General features: G+C 47.2%; 1 protein-coding gene across 1 annotated transcript in view; it reads left to right on the forward strand.

The window, feature by feature from the left end:
- LOC125632903 (lymphocyte antigen 6E) overlaps positions 1-15,388 on the forward strand; it is a 29,158-nt gene that overhangs the window by 11,542 nt on the left and 2,228 nt on the right. Inside the window, exon 2 of the mRNA XM_075124898.1 lies at positions 9,071-11,363. Within this exon, the coding sequence (XP_074980999.1) occupies positions 11,312-11,363 (52 nt within the window). The 5' untranslated portion in view covers positions 9,071-11,311. The remainder of the gene's footprint in view (positions 1-9,070; positions 11,364-15,388) is intronic.

Raw genomic sequence — 15,388 nt, forward strand, 5'->3', positions numbered from 1 at the left:
TTCAGAGATTGTGGCTTCGTGGTTTAGTAGGATCTCAACGTGCTCCTTCCAGCATTTGTGACAAAGCTCTGTCCTTGCCTCCGTGGGTCCCGCGTTTCCTGGTGGATTTCGCTAGCCTCAGAGGCTCACTGTGACCCTCCATGTAACCCTTCTCTCTCTAGAGACAAGGGTCACAGTCTACTGAGCTATTTTCATCATAAGCCAGCGAGGGAGGTGAGGAGAAGCTATCCTTCCTTGCACAGTCTCTGTTGTGATTAATCAGGGGGCAAAGGTGGGGGGGGGGGAGCCCAGGCCCACCCTCTACTCCAGGCTCCAGCCCATGGACCCTAATAGTATCAGCTATGGTAGCTGACCTTTTAGAAACATGACATGTACAATTCCCTGGGCTACTTCCCCCACAGCAGCCCTCACTTCCTCAAGCTCCACTTCACCCTTACCTCAGGGCCTCCTTCCTTGTGCCTGATATGGTGTGTACTACTCAGCCTCTCCAACAGCGCAACTTCCTCCCACAGCTCCTGACATGCACACCCACCTGACTGACTGGGAGGCTTTTAACTAGTTTCAGCCAGCCCCTGATTGGCTTCAGGTGTCCCTAGCCTTTTCCCTGCCTTCTGGAAAGTTCTTAATTGGCCCCAGGTGTCTTAATTGACCTGGAGCAGCTGCCATTTCACTTATCCTGGTACCAGGGATTTGTTTAGCCTGGAGCTAATATATCTATCTCCCACCACTTTTCCATAGCCATCTGGCCTTGCCCCGTCACACATTGTTTAATGGCTGCATGGTCCTTGAGGAGGGTGGAGAAAATAGTATGGTAAAGTTGTCTACAATGGCATATCCACATCTGCTATGAGCAAATATCCTCAACAGCCAGTGAAGGGACACTAGATGAGAAGGGCTCTGAGTTACTACAGATAATTATTTCCCAGGTATCTGGCTGGTGGGTCTCAACCACATGCTCAGGGTCTAACTGATCGCCATATTTGAGGTCGGGAAGGAAATTTTCCCTGGGTTAGGTTGGCAGAGACCCTGGGGTTTTTTTTGGTTTCTTCTGCAGCATGGGGCATGGGTTACTTGCTGGTTTGAACTGGAGTAAATGGTGAATTCTCTGTAACTTAAAGTCTTTAAATCAAGAGCCGAGGATGTCAGTAACTCATCCAGAGGTGAGGGGTCTATTACAGGAGTGGGTGGGTGAGGTTCTGTGACCTTCGATGTGCAGGAGATCAGACTAGATGATCATGATGGTCCCTTCTGGCCTTAAAGTCTTCTCAGTGCCAAGTCCCATTGTGCTTTCTGAGATCCTCCTTCATTCATTAACTCTGCCGGCTTGCTGGAAATTCACTGCCTAGAAACACCCATCAGAAATTGTTTGGTGGGGCTGGGATGGTTTCAACCTAGCAGTTACTGGAGTGACCACCTCTTCCACACCTTATGGGCTTGTGCATCAAAGAACAACAAAGTCTTATGCAACCAGACCAAACTAACACCCATGTCTTGTGAGGATGTTTGTTCCACACCTCAGGATTGAGATTTCATTACCTTTCCTCTCCTCCCGAGGACTTTGTTCATGCTATTGCTCAGGTCTATTGCTGTATGTGTGACAGGTTTCTGGATCCAAACAGGGCTGGTCCCAGGTTCCACTGGGACACATCCAGCTCCCTTCCCATTTGAAACCAGGTTCTGACTTGTTATTCCAACATGAGCCATGGGTGCGGTGGGAAGTGATGGGGTGGGGTGGGGAAGCCTGGAATAGTCATAGAGGACATATGGCCAGGTGTGAGTTTCACCCACTCTCATCTAGGAACAAGGCCATAATTATTACAGCCCATGCTCATAAAAATCAGCCACAGAGACTACAAAGATGGAAATGGATAGTTTAGTTAGATGAACGATCACAACTTCTCCACAGTAAAGGTTGAAGCTAGCTTCTCATTATAAAGCCAACTGTCCCTCCTGAAAATTCACCTACCATGTCTCATCCCATAGCACAGGTTTCAGCTGTGCCGCCAACCCCAAGCATTCAAAACCATCGTGAGTCAGGCACCCTAACAAATCTTGAGAATGGCTTAAAAATCATGAGATTTTACAAATAATAAATGCTGGGATGTTTTCATTTGACCTCCGTTTTTTGAGACATTAGGGAATCACCGTTTCAAGCTTTTCTCCCTAACCATGAGGGTGAGAAACTTACTTTTTTTCCAGACCAAAGTTGAGATTGTCTCACAATCACATGCCTCCAGGAGCTGGGGCTTGAAGAAAAGTACCAAACATTGCAAAACTCATGATAAAATTGTGTGGGCTACACTGAATATTTCTGGGCAGGTGGGGCAGGACCTCCTTTGGCAAAGCTAAAATTTTAATTTTAGCGAGCCTTTATGCTGGTATTATTCATATGTGGACAAACTGGAGAAAAGGTCTGAAGAAAATAAGATGAAATTCAATAAGGATGAATGCAAAGTACTCCACTTGGGAAGGAACAATCAGTTGCACACATGCAAAATGGAAAGTGACTGCCTATGGAGTATTGTGGAAAGGGATCTGGGGGTCATAGTGGATCACAAGCTAAATATGAGGCAACAGTGTAACACTGTTGCAAAAAAAGCAAACATCATTCTGGGCTGTATTAGCAGGAGTGTTGTAAGCAAGACAAAAGAAGTAATTCTTCTGCTCTAGTCCATGCTGATTAGGTCTCAACTGGAGTGTTGTGTCCACATCTGGGCACCACATTTCTGGAAAGATGTGGACAAATTGGAGAAAGTCCAGAGAAGAGCAACATGACCTATGAGGGAAGATTGAAAAAATTGGGTTTGTTTAGTCTGGGGAAGAGAAGCCTGAGAGGGGACATGAGAACAGTTTTCAAGTACATAAAAGGTTGTTATAAGGAGGAGAGAGAAAAATTGTTCTTCTTCACCTCTAAGGACAGGACAGGAAGCAATGGGCTTAAATTGCAGCAAGGGCAGTTTAGGTTGGACATTAGAAAAAACTTCTTAACTGTCAGGGTGGTTAAGCACTGGAATAAATTGCCTAGGGAGGTTGTGGAATCTCCATCATTGGAGATTTTTAAGAGCAGGTTAGACAAACACCTGTTAGGGATGGTCTAGATAATACTTAGTCCTGCCATCAGTGCAGGGGACCGGACTAGATGACCTCTCGAGGTCCCTTCCAGTCCTACCATTCTATGATTATTTGCATTATGGTAATACCTGGAGCTTCGACACAGGGATCAGGCCCTCAATGTGCTAGGTGCTGCACAAACATGCAGCAAAGAGACAAACCCTGCCGTCAAGTGCGAAACATGAACGAAAAGTGAATACCAAAAGGTCGCAGATCTGATCCAAGGGGAATTCATTGCCAGATTAGAATGAAAAGGGCTGGACAATTTTTTGTGCTATCTGCTCAGTTCTGTTAAAGATGAGATGATCCCAATGCAGGGGTGGGCAAACTTTTTGGCCTGAGGGCCACATCTCAGTATGGAAATTGTATGGAGGGCCGGCTGGGGCAGGGGATTGGGGCACATGGTGGGGATGAGGGCTCCGGCTGGGGGTGCAGACTCTGGGGTGGGGCTGGGGATGAGGGGTTTGGGGTGCAGGAGGGTGCTCTGGGCTGGAATCAAATGGTTTGGAGGATGATCAGGGCTGGGGTAGAGGGTTGGGGCGTGGGGGGCGGCTCAGGGGTGCAGGATCCAGGCGGCGCTTACCTGAAGCAGCTCCTGGAAACAGCGGCCCCGTCCCCCCTCCGGCTTCCATGCGGAGGCGGGGCCACGCCACTGTGCGCACTGCCTTGTCCACAGGCACCGCCCCTGCAGCTCCCATTGGCCGTGATTCCTGGCCAATGGAAGCTGCAGAGCTGGCACTTGGGGCAGGGGCAGCGTGCGGAGCCCCCTAGCGGCCCCCGTTTCCAGGAGCCAGGCGGAGCTGCTGCATGTGCAGAGCAGAGCAAGGCAAGCCCCCGACGCTGCTCCCTGGCTGAAGCAACCCAGTGGGGAAAGCTCCCAACCCCGCTCCCTGGTGGGAGCTCGGGGGCCGGATTAAAACTTCTGCAGGCCGTAGTTTTCCCACCCCTGTCCCAATGATACCTGCCAGCCATGAGATCTATGGAATGATGAAAAAAAGCAATTTAAATAAAACTGGGCTCACTAAAAAATTAATTCTGCAAAAATGGACAAGTCGATTCCCCCCAGGTATTGATGCCTGGCTCAGCGATGTGCCTCGGCACTAACGAACAACTGGCGTTCTGCAGAAAGGCAATTCCTGAAAAATTCAAAGCAATTTTTAGAGGTCTCTGATTATCATAGGCCCTGAAGATAGATATGTTGCTTCCCTCCCCTCCCTTTGTCCTACCCCTCTTTATTTACTTTGTGCATGATGATGAATCTGGTATTTTGGTGTATTTGGAAAATTAATAAAAATTATAAATAAAAAATAAAAATAAAACTGTATTGGTCCTTCAAATATAAATCTTATTAAATATAGTGCATGGATTCACAGGGAGAAAAGGAGTTTCAGGATATAATTAAGGGCACAAGATAGATCGGAGCTTCCTTTCATATGCTGCCTTGAAGGGGCTGGATTTTGTATCTGGGCCGTTTGTTCCTACTCCGAAGGCAAGAGAGCGAGCAATGCAATTACTGGCCAGGTTTCAATGGGTGCTGAGCTCTTTTGAAAAATCTGCCCGGTATTCATGAGCAGTAATCCAGCATCATTGCCTGAAGGTAGATGCCTGAAAATACAGGCTTCACCCCTGTAACAGAAGCTCCGTGGGCAGCCTGGAGGTCTTCCAACGTGTGAGAAGACCCAATAATGACGGTTAAAGTGAGTATGTATGTGAGGAAGTATGATAACAGTCTTCCACTATGTAAAAGGCTGTCAGAAAGAGGATGGTGATCAATTGTTCCCCATGTCCACCAGGGGTAGGACATTCTAAAGGTAGTTACGCTCTGGAAGAGGCTTCCAAGGGAGGTTGGGGAATCCCCATCGCTGGAGGTTTTTAAGAACAGGTTGGACAAACACCTGTGAGGGCTGGTCTAGGTTTACTTGGGTCCTGCCTGAGCACCACGGGCTGAACTAGATGACTTCTCGAGGTTCTTTGCAACCCTGCATTTCCATGATCCTAAGATTCAAAGGGACAAATTCGCTGTGATGCAAATGAACCTTAAACCTGACCTAACGGGGTTCACCCGAGTAGTGCAAAGCAGCTGCAGCATCCTGGTGAATGGGACCCCGAAACCTTGCCTTGTGAGTGACGTGTGTGTGAAACACCACTGTATTCTACAGCCTCTTTGCACTCCTCTTGCACAGGGATAAGCAAGAACACAAGGTGACGAGCAGAGGGCAATCAGGTCTCTTATCTGATTATTCCTCACCCAGTGGACCCTTTTCATTTTTTGACAACTTTGCCTGTTGGGCTTGTTTGATTTATTTTTTTCCTTTGCCTTGTTATTTCTTAACCCCTGCCCATTCTCTTTCTGACCACCATTGGTTAGCAACCCTGGCTGAATTTTAATCATTTCCCTCATCTATTTTTAGACATTTTAATCTTTTCTTGCCTTCCTATTACGTTTGTAAGATCTGTTCTCATCATTCTATTTGCAATCTCTCATTTCCTGGTTTTAAAGCCTCTATTTAGTTAGGTTTTTTTGTTTTTTGTTTTAAATTTTGCAACACCGTTGATGCCTACAACTGCATGGAGCTTAAAAACAATAAAATTCTTTGTTTTCCCTCCTCTGCACCCCCAGCTGTGTTTTGTTTTCCTCTGTATTTTGTCAGTTTTATTTCATCGCTAATAGTAAATTTCATTTCTCAGATTAGCTGGCAGGAGAATCAGTTTCAGTTCTGTACTGAAGTTAAAGTTTTGTTTCTTGGACTCAGATGCACTGGGGAGTTTGTTTCACTTTCCAGTCTTCAGGGCGAGGCGGCTCTGTTACTGTGTGTCAGTGAAGCCTCTGACACAACGGGGCCTTGATCTGATTAGGGCATTTTTGCAACCCAAACAAATAATAGCCAAGGTTCACAGTTTTCTCACACATTTCGCTGGCAGCTCACACGCCCTGCCCGCGGTTGTTTGTGCACTGCGGCCAGGGCCCTGCTTGCAGGGCTAGTTCTCATTTGGACAGTGCCACCCTTCTGCAGAGTAATTTTGACGAATGATCACTGCATTCATTGCGGAGGGGAGCCTGTTTGTCTCTTAAAATCCTGAATGGGATTTTAGGTGGAATGGGAACTTAGCTCACACTCTCTTTGTTATGGATCAAGACAACTAAACTGATCAGACAGGGCATATGAGTTATCCCCAGAGTCTTGATTCACCCGGAGGGCAAACAGTGGCAGAGTGCAGGCCACTGTCAGGGAGAAGGGACGTCTCTGGTGTTGTGAGGGGTCTCTGGTGTTGTGTGCAGACATACCCGGAGAGAAGTTAGATTAAAAACCAGAAAACCACTTGCTGGACTGTTTCAGTGCACCACTACTTTATTTCTTAGAATCCAAAGCCCTGACACACAAGAACCAAAGACAAACAAATGAAGAGAGAGAGAGAGATGAGGCAGGCTGCTCCATAAAGTAGCGAGGCACTAATCTGTCCCTTTGCACTAATCTGTCCCTTTGCAAACTGGCTGTTAGATCCTATGGTTCCCTGCAGAGCACCCTAGCCTACAAGCATGAGCAGGAAACCTCTTACTCTTAAAGTGGTAGCTTCTCATTTTAACACGGTTTTCAATACATCACAACTGGAAGCTCGGGGAGGTGGGCTTGGGAAGGAATATGTGCGGGTGAGAGGGTCAGTCCTGAGAGCAGGGTGGGTGCTGGGAGCAGGTGCATGGTCTCTGGGGACGGAGTGATGGAAGGAAACAGGTGGGAGATCTCTGGGCATGGGCCGAGGGTGGAGGCAGGCAGTAGGAAGGAAGGCGGCTGGGAGGAGCGTGGCAGGAAGGAAGCCAGGGTGATGGGCAGAGGGGGAGGGGTGAGAACTGCGGCAGAGCACGGTGATGCGGGTGAAACGGTGGGGCCCAAGCCCTCTGTCGGCCCTTATTTCTAGAATGAGGTAGGGAAAAGGAACAGGAGCAACAGACCCTCCCTCACTGACCCCTACAAACAGCCACGGAGGGGAACAGGGGATCAACAGGGAGGGCACCTCTTTCCTCCAGAGCACGGCAGAAGCCAAAGGGATGTGGAGGGCAGCCTGCAGGCCCTAGGAAGGGAAGTGGGGGGCAGCAGGGATGAGCCCTCTATGGGGCAGGAGGAAGGAGGCTAGGCTGACCAGAGAGCAAGTGTCAAAAATCGGGATAGGAGATGCCTATGTGAAAAAAAGACCCCAAAATCGGGACTGTCCCTATAAAATCAGAACATCTGGTCACCCTAAAGGAGGCAGCGGGGCGGTCTGCTGGCTTCCCTGGAGGCTGGTAGAAGCAGTGGCTGGAAATAGGAGATCCTCTCGTGGGCACATCCCAACTGCAACTCAGCTCCCTTCCTGCAGCAGTTAGAGGCTCGATTTCATGAAATCCACTTGCGTCAGCGGAGCTGCCGGGCTTCCACCAGTACTGGGTGGTTCCCTTCCTCTCCTTGAATGGTGTGATTTGCTTCCATTGGTGCAGATTGTCCCCGCTGCCCATCCACTCTCATCTCCCCAGGTCTCTGCGCCGTTTGGTTCCCTCCTCTTGTACGGTTCCTCCCCATGCCAGTCTGGGCTTCAGCAGCAAATCTGATCATGTTTGAATTCTTGCCCATGAAACATCTGACCAAGCCAGAGGCGAAGCAGCTACTCAGGGAGCCAAGGGCTGCTTGGATGGGCATGAAAGGCTGGAAAACCCTCCCAGAGCCCAGCGCTGGGCTACAGCCAACCACAAGCACCATACTTTGGAGCATGATAGATGCTTCTCCCTTGAGACAGATGCAGGTCTGGGGAGCACAAACAGCCTCACTGCCCAGTCCCACAGGTTCACACTCACTAACCAAAAGTTGGATTATAATTTTTCAGCGCATGTTTAATTTAAACCACTTTCAATCAGGAACTATTTTTCTTGGAGTAATCATATGAAAATAAGAACAGCCATACTGGGTCAGACCAAAGGTCCATCTAGCCCAGTGTCCTGTCTTCCAACAGTGGCCAATGTCAGGTGCCCCAGAGGGAATGAACAGAACAGGGAATCATCAAGTGATCCATCCTCTGTTGCCCAATCCCAGCTTCTGGCAAACAGAGGCTAGGGACACCGTCCCTGCCCATCCTGGCTAATAGCCATTGATGGACCTATCCTCCATGAACTTATTCTGTTTGTTTTTTAAGCCTGTTATAGTCTTGGCCTTCACAACATCCTCTGGCAAGGAGTTCCACAGGTTGACTGTGCATTGTGTGAAGAAATACTTCCTTTTGTTTGTTTTAAACCTGCTGCCTATTAATTTCATTTGGTGACCCCTAGTTTTTGTGTTTTGAGAAGGAGTACATAACACTTCCATATTTACTTTCTCCACACCAATCATGATTTTATAGACCTCAATCATATATCCCTTAGTCGTCTCTTTTCCAAACTGAAAAGTCCCAATTCTATTTCTCTCTCCTCACACGGCAGCCGTTCCATATCCCTAATAATTTTTGTTGCCCTTTTCTGAACCTTTTCCAATTCCAATATATCTTGTTTGAGACAGGGCGACCACATCTGCACGCAGTATTCAAGGTGCGGGCGTACCATGGATTTATATAGAGGCATTATGATATTTTCTGTCTGATTATCTATCCCCTTCTTAATGATGCCCAACATTCTGTTCACCTTTTTGACTGCTATTTTGACTGCACATTGAGTAGATGTTTTCGGAGAACTATCCACAGTGACTCCAAGATCTCTTTCTTGAGTGGTAGCAGCTAATTTAGACCCCATCATTTAATATGTATGGTTGGGATTATATTTTCCAATGTGCATTACTTTGCATTTATCAACATTGAATTTCAGCTGCCATTTTGTTGCCCAGTCACCCAGTTTTGAGAGATCCTTTTGTAGCTCTTTGCAGTCTGCCTGAGACTTAACTATCTTGAGTGGTTTTGTATCATCTGCAAATTTTGCCACCTCACTGTTTACCCCTTTTTCCAGATCATTTATGAGGATGTTGAACAGCACTGATATGATATGTTCTGATCAGCAGTAAGACACCCAGTAAAGAACACCTTTCTTCTGATTCTACCCACACCTCCAATAATATCGACATGGTGCTGTTTTGTAATCCCAGCAAGACAAGACAGGACATGGCATGCCATGTCAACTTGCTGCCTTCTGCCTCGCACTTGATATCACGCTGAAGGCCTGGAAGGTTTTCAGACTGACACACCCTTGTGAGGTTTGATTATTTAATTCTTGCCTCTGTTTGCTTCAAGTTTCATCACTCGACCCGATGAGAAAGCAGAGACGCCCAAGCTTGAGTCACACGGGGCTCCAAATTAGCAAGATTTATGTGCCTAAGAAGAGTGGGTGCTGGAAAAATGACATTACCTTTGAATGACATCTGACTGGACACCACAGAGCATGCAAAACCATGCCCTTCTTGGTCATTACATTGATTGCTTCAGGGAAAAAGTTGACTGTGAAACCCTTAACAAACATCACATCCACCACAATCTCTCCACTGCCGAGAGGACAGCTGTACAGTCCCGGAAATCTAAGGACCAGATAGCCATCAAATCAGCAGACAAAGGGGGCGCCACTGTAATCCTCAGTTGTGATGACTACGTTAATGAGGCCAACCGACAACCCTCCAACACCACCGACTATAAAGAACTCAGAGACGACTCCATACCAGAATTTACCCAGAAAAAGAAGTTGGTCCCATGAAAGATATTACCTCACCCACCTTATCTCTTTAATCGCCTTTAGGTGACAAGCATATTTTCCAAGTGAGCTAATGGCTCTATGTGGAAAATCATCAGAAACATGGATATTCAGTGGGAGAGAGAAATAGGCGATGATGGAGAACAGCAAGTTAGATGGTCATTTGCAAAAGAATAGGGCATGAAAATTTGCCAGAGCATTTTTGGGCTGTATGTGCATTGGCATCTGGAGAAACTACTGCTGATATCATGATTCCATCTCAGAAAGATAGAGCAGAAACAGAAGGGTGAAGGGACAGGCCAAGAAAATTATTAGAGGCTTGTGATGACTGAGTAGCTGCTCCTCAGCTGGCGTAAACTGGCATAGCTCCACTGACTTTACTGAAGTTATGACAATTTACACCTATTGAGGATCTGGCCCTTGGGCCTTGCAGTTCATTGAGAAGGGCTGATATGATAGAGTTATACAAAAGAATACCTAAGACATAGAAGGTCAGTGAAGAACTTCTATGTACCGTCTGGCATACTCAGAGCTGGCGAATATTTTGCCAATAAAAATGTGTTTTGTCTAAATTTGGTCCTTTTTTCTGCAAACACATTTCATTTTTTTGAAATTTGCAAACAAAAGTGTATCCATTCACTGTTCTCCAGAAGTGTTTTCTTTTGATTTCAAATTGTTGGCACTCAGTTTTGATTGGTCAGTTCGGTCACATGGCAGGATTTTTCTTTCTTTAATCAACACAATTTAGTCTTCAAAAGTTGAAAGAGAAACACGTAGTGTTTGGAAATGTCTGATTGTGAAAGCAAGGTTTTTCATTAAAAACAAAAGTCACTGAAAAGTCAGAAAATGCAAAAAACAGATTGTCAGATACCCAATGGGAAAACACATGCTTTCAAATTGTCCACATTTCTTTAAAAAAAAATCTATATTTTCTACTTAATTCCTTCACTCCTTGCATTTCCCTCAATGGCTGTGAGCATGCTGACACAAGAATGGTTTGAAGAAAATGTAACAAAAGAATGAAACCCTAAACTCCCCGCCTAATTAAAAACAAATTCTCATGGGCCTTCCCTAGTCTGAGATCCAAACCTTTCATGTTGTAGGACATAAGCCAAACACTAACTGAAGGGATCAGGCAGAAACTTCCCTTTGGGGGAGGTTATTTTTGTCTGCTATAGGTTTATTTGCCCCTTCCTCTGAAGCAGTGAGCAGTGACCACTGTTGGACCCAGGAGGATGTTGGCTACACCACTGGGTAGAGTCAGTCTGGCAATTCACATGCTCCTTTGTAAAACAGGAAAATCAGGGAGGGGAAATTCCAGCTGGATTCTTAACATGACCAGACTCCTTCCCACACACCCACACTCATCAGCCTTGTGTTGTGCTCCATGTGACATCCCAAACCCTAAAATTACCATCGCCATAGTAACCTAAAACAAACACCACCGAGCTATAAAACCTGTCCTGGTGCTGGTGGTGCGGCTGCCCTTGTGCGAAGACTGTAGTGAAGATGAAGGCTTTTCTTTTCACCCTGCTGGCTGCAGTCCTGTGCGTGGAGCGAGGTGAGCTAATAATTCTTCTATGCTAGAGAAAGAATATGCAGATGAGAGAGAACCCAGTTTAGACATGGCAGGGACACAGGGAGATTTTACTGTATCGGTGGTAAAGATTCTACAGTTAATGCACTGACACGGCCTTATCTCTTGGGTTGGATCCCTCCTATATTCCAAGGCGTTCCGTCCACCCCCCCCCCCGCTTGCAGGACTGAGCCATTACACAGTAACTTATCCAATTTAATAAACCAAAAAATAAATGCATGCAATGATTAAGCAGTGGAAGATGAGTAATTTACACAATCAGCTATAACTTCTAGCTGCCTGGCTAAAGGTTGGATGCTTTCCAGGGGACTGTTGTTCTGCACCACTTGCTCTGATCTCATCTGCTTTTAAAAGCTAAAGCCCTGACCCTGCAAACACGTGCACATGTGAGACGCTGTATGCGTGTGAGTCAACCCATTGCAATCATCAGGACTATTTACACCCTAAGGTTACTCCATGTAGTTCTCCTGCTGATAATCGCTCACCGTAATTGATCACTCTCATTCTAGTGTGTATGGCAACACCCACTTTTTCCTGTTCTCTGTGTATATCTATCTTCCCACTGTATTTTCCACTGCATGCCTCCGATGAAGTGGGTTTTAGCCCACGAAAGCTTACGCTCAAATAAATTTGTTAGTCTCTAAGGTGCCACGAGTCCTCAACATAGTGTATTTGCAGAATGGGAACCAAGGCTGGGCTGAGTCTGCTCAATGCCTGGATAGGGGGAAAAGGGGCCTCTGCAACATGTTTGTATGTTATAGCCCATCTGGAGCAACCTGTGAAGAAGATGCTCTGGCGGCTGCTAACCCAAGAGTGTTGCAATTTAAAGGTTTCAGAGGAACAGCCGTGTTAGTCTGTATTCGCAAAAAGAAAAGGAGTACTTGTGGCACCTTAGAGACTAACCAATTTATTTGAGCATGAGCTTTCGTGAAGTGAGCTGTAGCTCACGAAAGCTCATGCTCAAATAAATTGGTTAGTCTCTAAGGTGCCACAAGTACTCCTTTTCTTTTTGCAATTTAAAGGGACGTCATCAACGAAAATGGTCTGACCTGTTTCTACAGCTGTTATCGGTGACCCCTGGGGTTACTGTAGCTGCGATTAGACAGAAAAAAAACTGTCCCTGTGTTTTTCAGTTTGTTTACTTTGCACCTTTGACAGCACTTTATGTAGTGCCAGATTCACTCTTTCACTACTGGGGTCAGCCAGTTTGCCCTGTTCTATTGTGAGTCTTTCACATCTACGGGGAGAGAAAACATGTTAAAAGGTAGCAAAATGTCATTATAAACCCACAGATTTTGATAGACTGGATTCAGGTACAGGGATAGGACCAGAAATGAATTTTAACTCCCTTTTAAAAATGGACTCTGGGTTCGTCTTCAGAGAAAGCTGCATTGGTTTAATTAAAGGTGTGAATTTCAACCAATTTATTTAAACTGCTGCAAACCCCTATATGGCTGCCTTCATTTTGGTATAAGAAAGACTTATATTTCAATGCAGCTTAGGTTGATTAGGAACAGGTTTAAACTACCCTGAAATAAGCCCCTCTTAAACCAAAATAAAAGCATCCACTCAGGGGTTTGCAACTGGCTTAAATAATTCAGTTGCAAACCCCTGAGCAGGGGGTTGGACTAGAAGACCTCCAGAGGTCCCTTCCAACCCTGATATTCTATGATTCTATGACTCAATTTCAAACCAATTTAAGTTAAACTGGTGCAGCTTTCTCATGTAGACAAGCCGCTAAGGTTCAGGTTAATGATGCCCCTTAAACTAACTTACTAAGCACATCATGTGTATTGTCTCAGGTATAGTAGATGATCCTCTATGGGTCACACAGATGTGTCACTACAAATGCCTCTACTCGCACATGGTAGCAAATGTTTAGAAAACGTCTTACCATTCTTGCCCCCAGCCCTTCACCTGATGAGATGAGAAAGCAGAACAGGCTAAGACAAACAGTCCCTCAAGTTGCTCTCAGTCAGCTGAGGTTCTGGCCCAGACATCAGGAGCAGTTCCAGTCTCTTGGGAACCTCAGTGGGAGGCAGCCAGGTGGTGTCTCTCAAGTAGGAATTCACTTGCCAGCAAACAGGTTGCTCTTAACCAAGCCCCAGTGTCTATTTCAGCAGATTCCTGGCCAGGCTGTGAGTTGAATGTGTTGTTACCAGGGCTTAAATTCAGCCAGAGCTGTCCGGAGCAGAGATCCAGTAAATATTTTCAAATATTGACTCCAGCCTGATGCTGTTGCGATTCTCAACCAGAGGTCTGCAGCCCTCTGGTGGTCCGTGAGACAGTTTCAGGGGATCGACGGGGCCCTGTGGCTGAAGCCCGGAGCCCCAAGCTCCAGCACTCCCCACAGAGCAGAAGCCCCGAGCCCCAGCATGCTTTGTGGGGAATGGGGTGGGGGCATGATGGGCTCCGGAAAATACTCTATGGCAGCATTTTTCAAACTGGGGTCCATGGACCCCTGGGGGTCCACAAGGTTACTCCAGGGGCCCCGTTGGCCCCACTGATCAACTCCTCCCCCTCCCTCCCAGTGCCTCCTGCATGCTGGGCAACAGCTGTTCAGCAGCATGCAGGAGGCACTGGGAGGGAGGGGGAGGAGCGGGTTGGGGACGCGCTTAGGGGAGGGGGTGGAAAGAAGCGGGGAAGAGGAGGGACAGGGGCGGAGTGGGGATGGGAAGAGATGGGGCAGGTTGGGGCCTTGGGGGAAAGGGTAGAGTGGGGGCAGGGTCTGGGGTTGAGCGGGGAGTTTGGGGGTCCCCAAAATTTTTTAAATCAAAATGGGAGTCTTTGGGTTGCTAAAGTTTGAGAACCGCTGCTCTATGAGAATTTTAAGCCCTGGTTGTTACCCTTGCTTGGCCACACACACTGCAAATGCCCTTTGACCTCACAGTAAGTCTCCCTTAATCCTTTTAATGGGATTGTTGCAAGACTGCCTTGTTCCAGACAGCACCAGGAATATTCCTTTTATCCTCTAGCATAGGGGTGGGCAAACTTTTTGGCCCGAGGGCCATATCTGGGTGGGGAAATTGCATGCAGGGTCATGAACGTAGGGTTGGGGCAGGGGTTTGGGGTGCGGGAGGGAGTGCGGGGTGTGGGAGGGGGTGCAGTGTGCAGGAAGGGGCTCAGGGCAAGGGGTTGGGTACCTCCCCCAAAGTTCCCATTGGCCATGGTGAGGGCAGCGTGCGGAGCCCTCTGCCTCCCCTCCTCCCCCAGGGCCCACAGGGAGCGGCGCGGGGCCCATGGCACGCAGGGGGTGGTGGGCCCGGGGGCTGGATCCAAAGCCCTGACGGGCTGGATCTGGCCCCCGGGCCATAGTTTGCCCACCCCTGCTCTAGCGACACCTCTCCCAAGGAACTCCCTTCAGTTTGACTCTCTAATCACACATCTAATTTTCTGGGCTATATTAAGAGTCATTCATGTCCATACAATGCTTTGCAGATGCACTGCCCTATACAATGCTAACCGTGATGCTCTCACAGGAGGAGAAAGCTAATTAGCTTTCCCCAAGGAAAGACAATTAATAATCGGCAAGGAGCTGGGAAATAAGGGCCTCACTGAGCTCTGCTTTCTACAGACTTGGGAGCTGCACTTGGGAGGTCAGTCATTCCTGGCAGAGAAAGAGAGATTGTTGTGGGATGGAGGCAGAGATGGGTCTGAAAAGAGGGTCATCTGAGATGCAGAGTTAGATCATTGGCTTGTGTGAGTCAAGGACGTAGATGGAGAAGGCAGGGCGGGTAGAAACATGGTAAGTAATTGCGGCATATATTTGCAAATTTTCCTTCTGGTTGAAATTGTTCCTAGAATTCCCTGACCAGACAAATTAAAACCAAAATTTCTCGTGCATTTAATTTCAAATAGAAAATGTTTGCTCTATTTTGGTCCCTCTCCCCCCCTCCTCCTTCCCCCACCTTTTTTCTTTCCCTTTTCCAAAAATGGAAACATTTTGGATCCTCTCCTCTGAAGAGGACGTTTCCGCAAGCGGCTAAGCT

The sequence above is a fragment of the Caretta caretta genome, chromosome 2, assembly GCF_965140235.1.
Source record: "Caretta caretta isolate rCarCar2 chromosome 2, rCarCar1.hap1, whole genome shotgun sequence".
Classification (NCBI taxonomy): Eukaryota; Metazoa; Chordata; order Testudines; family Cheloniidae; genus Caretta; species Caretta caretta.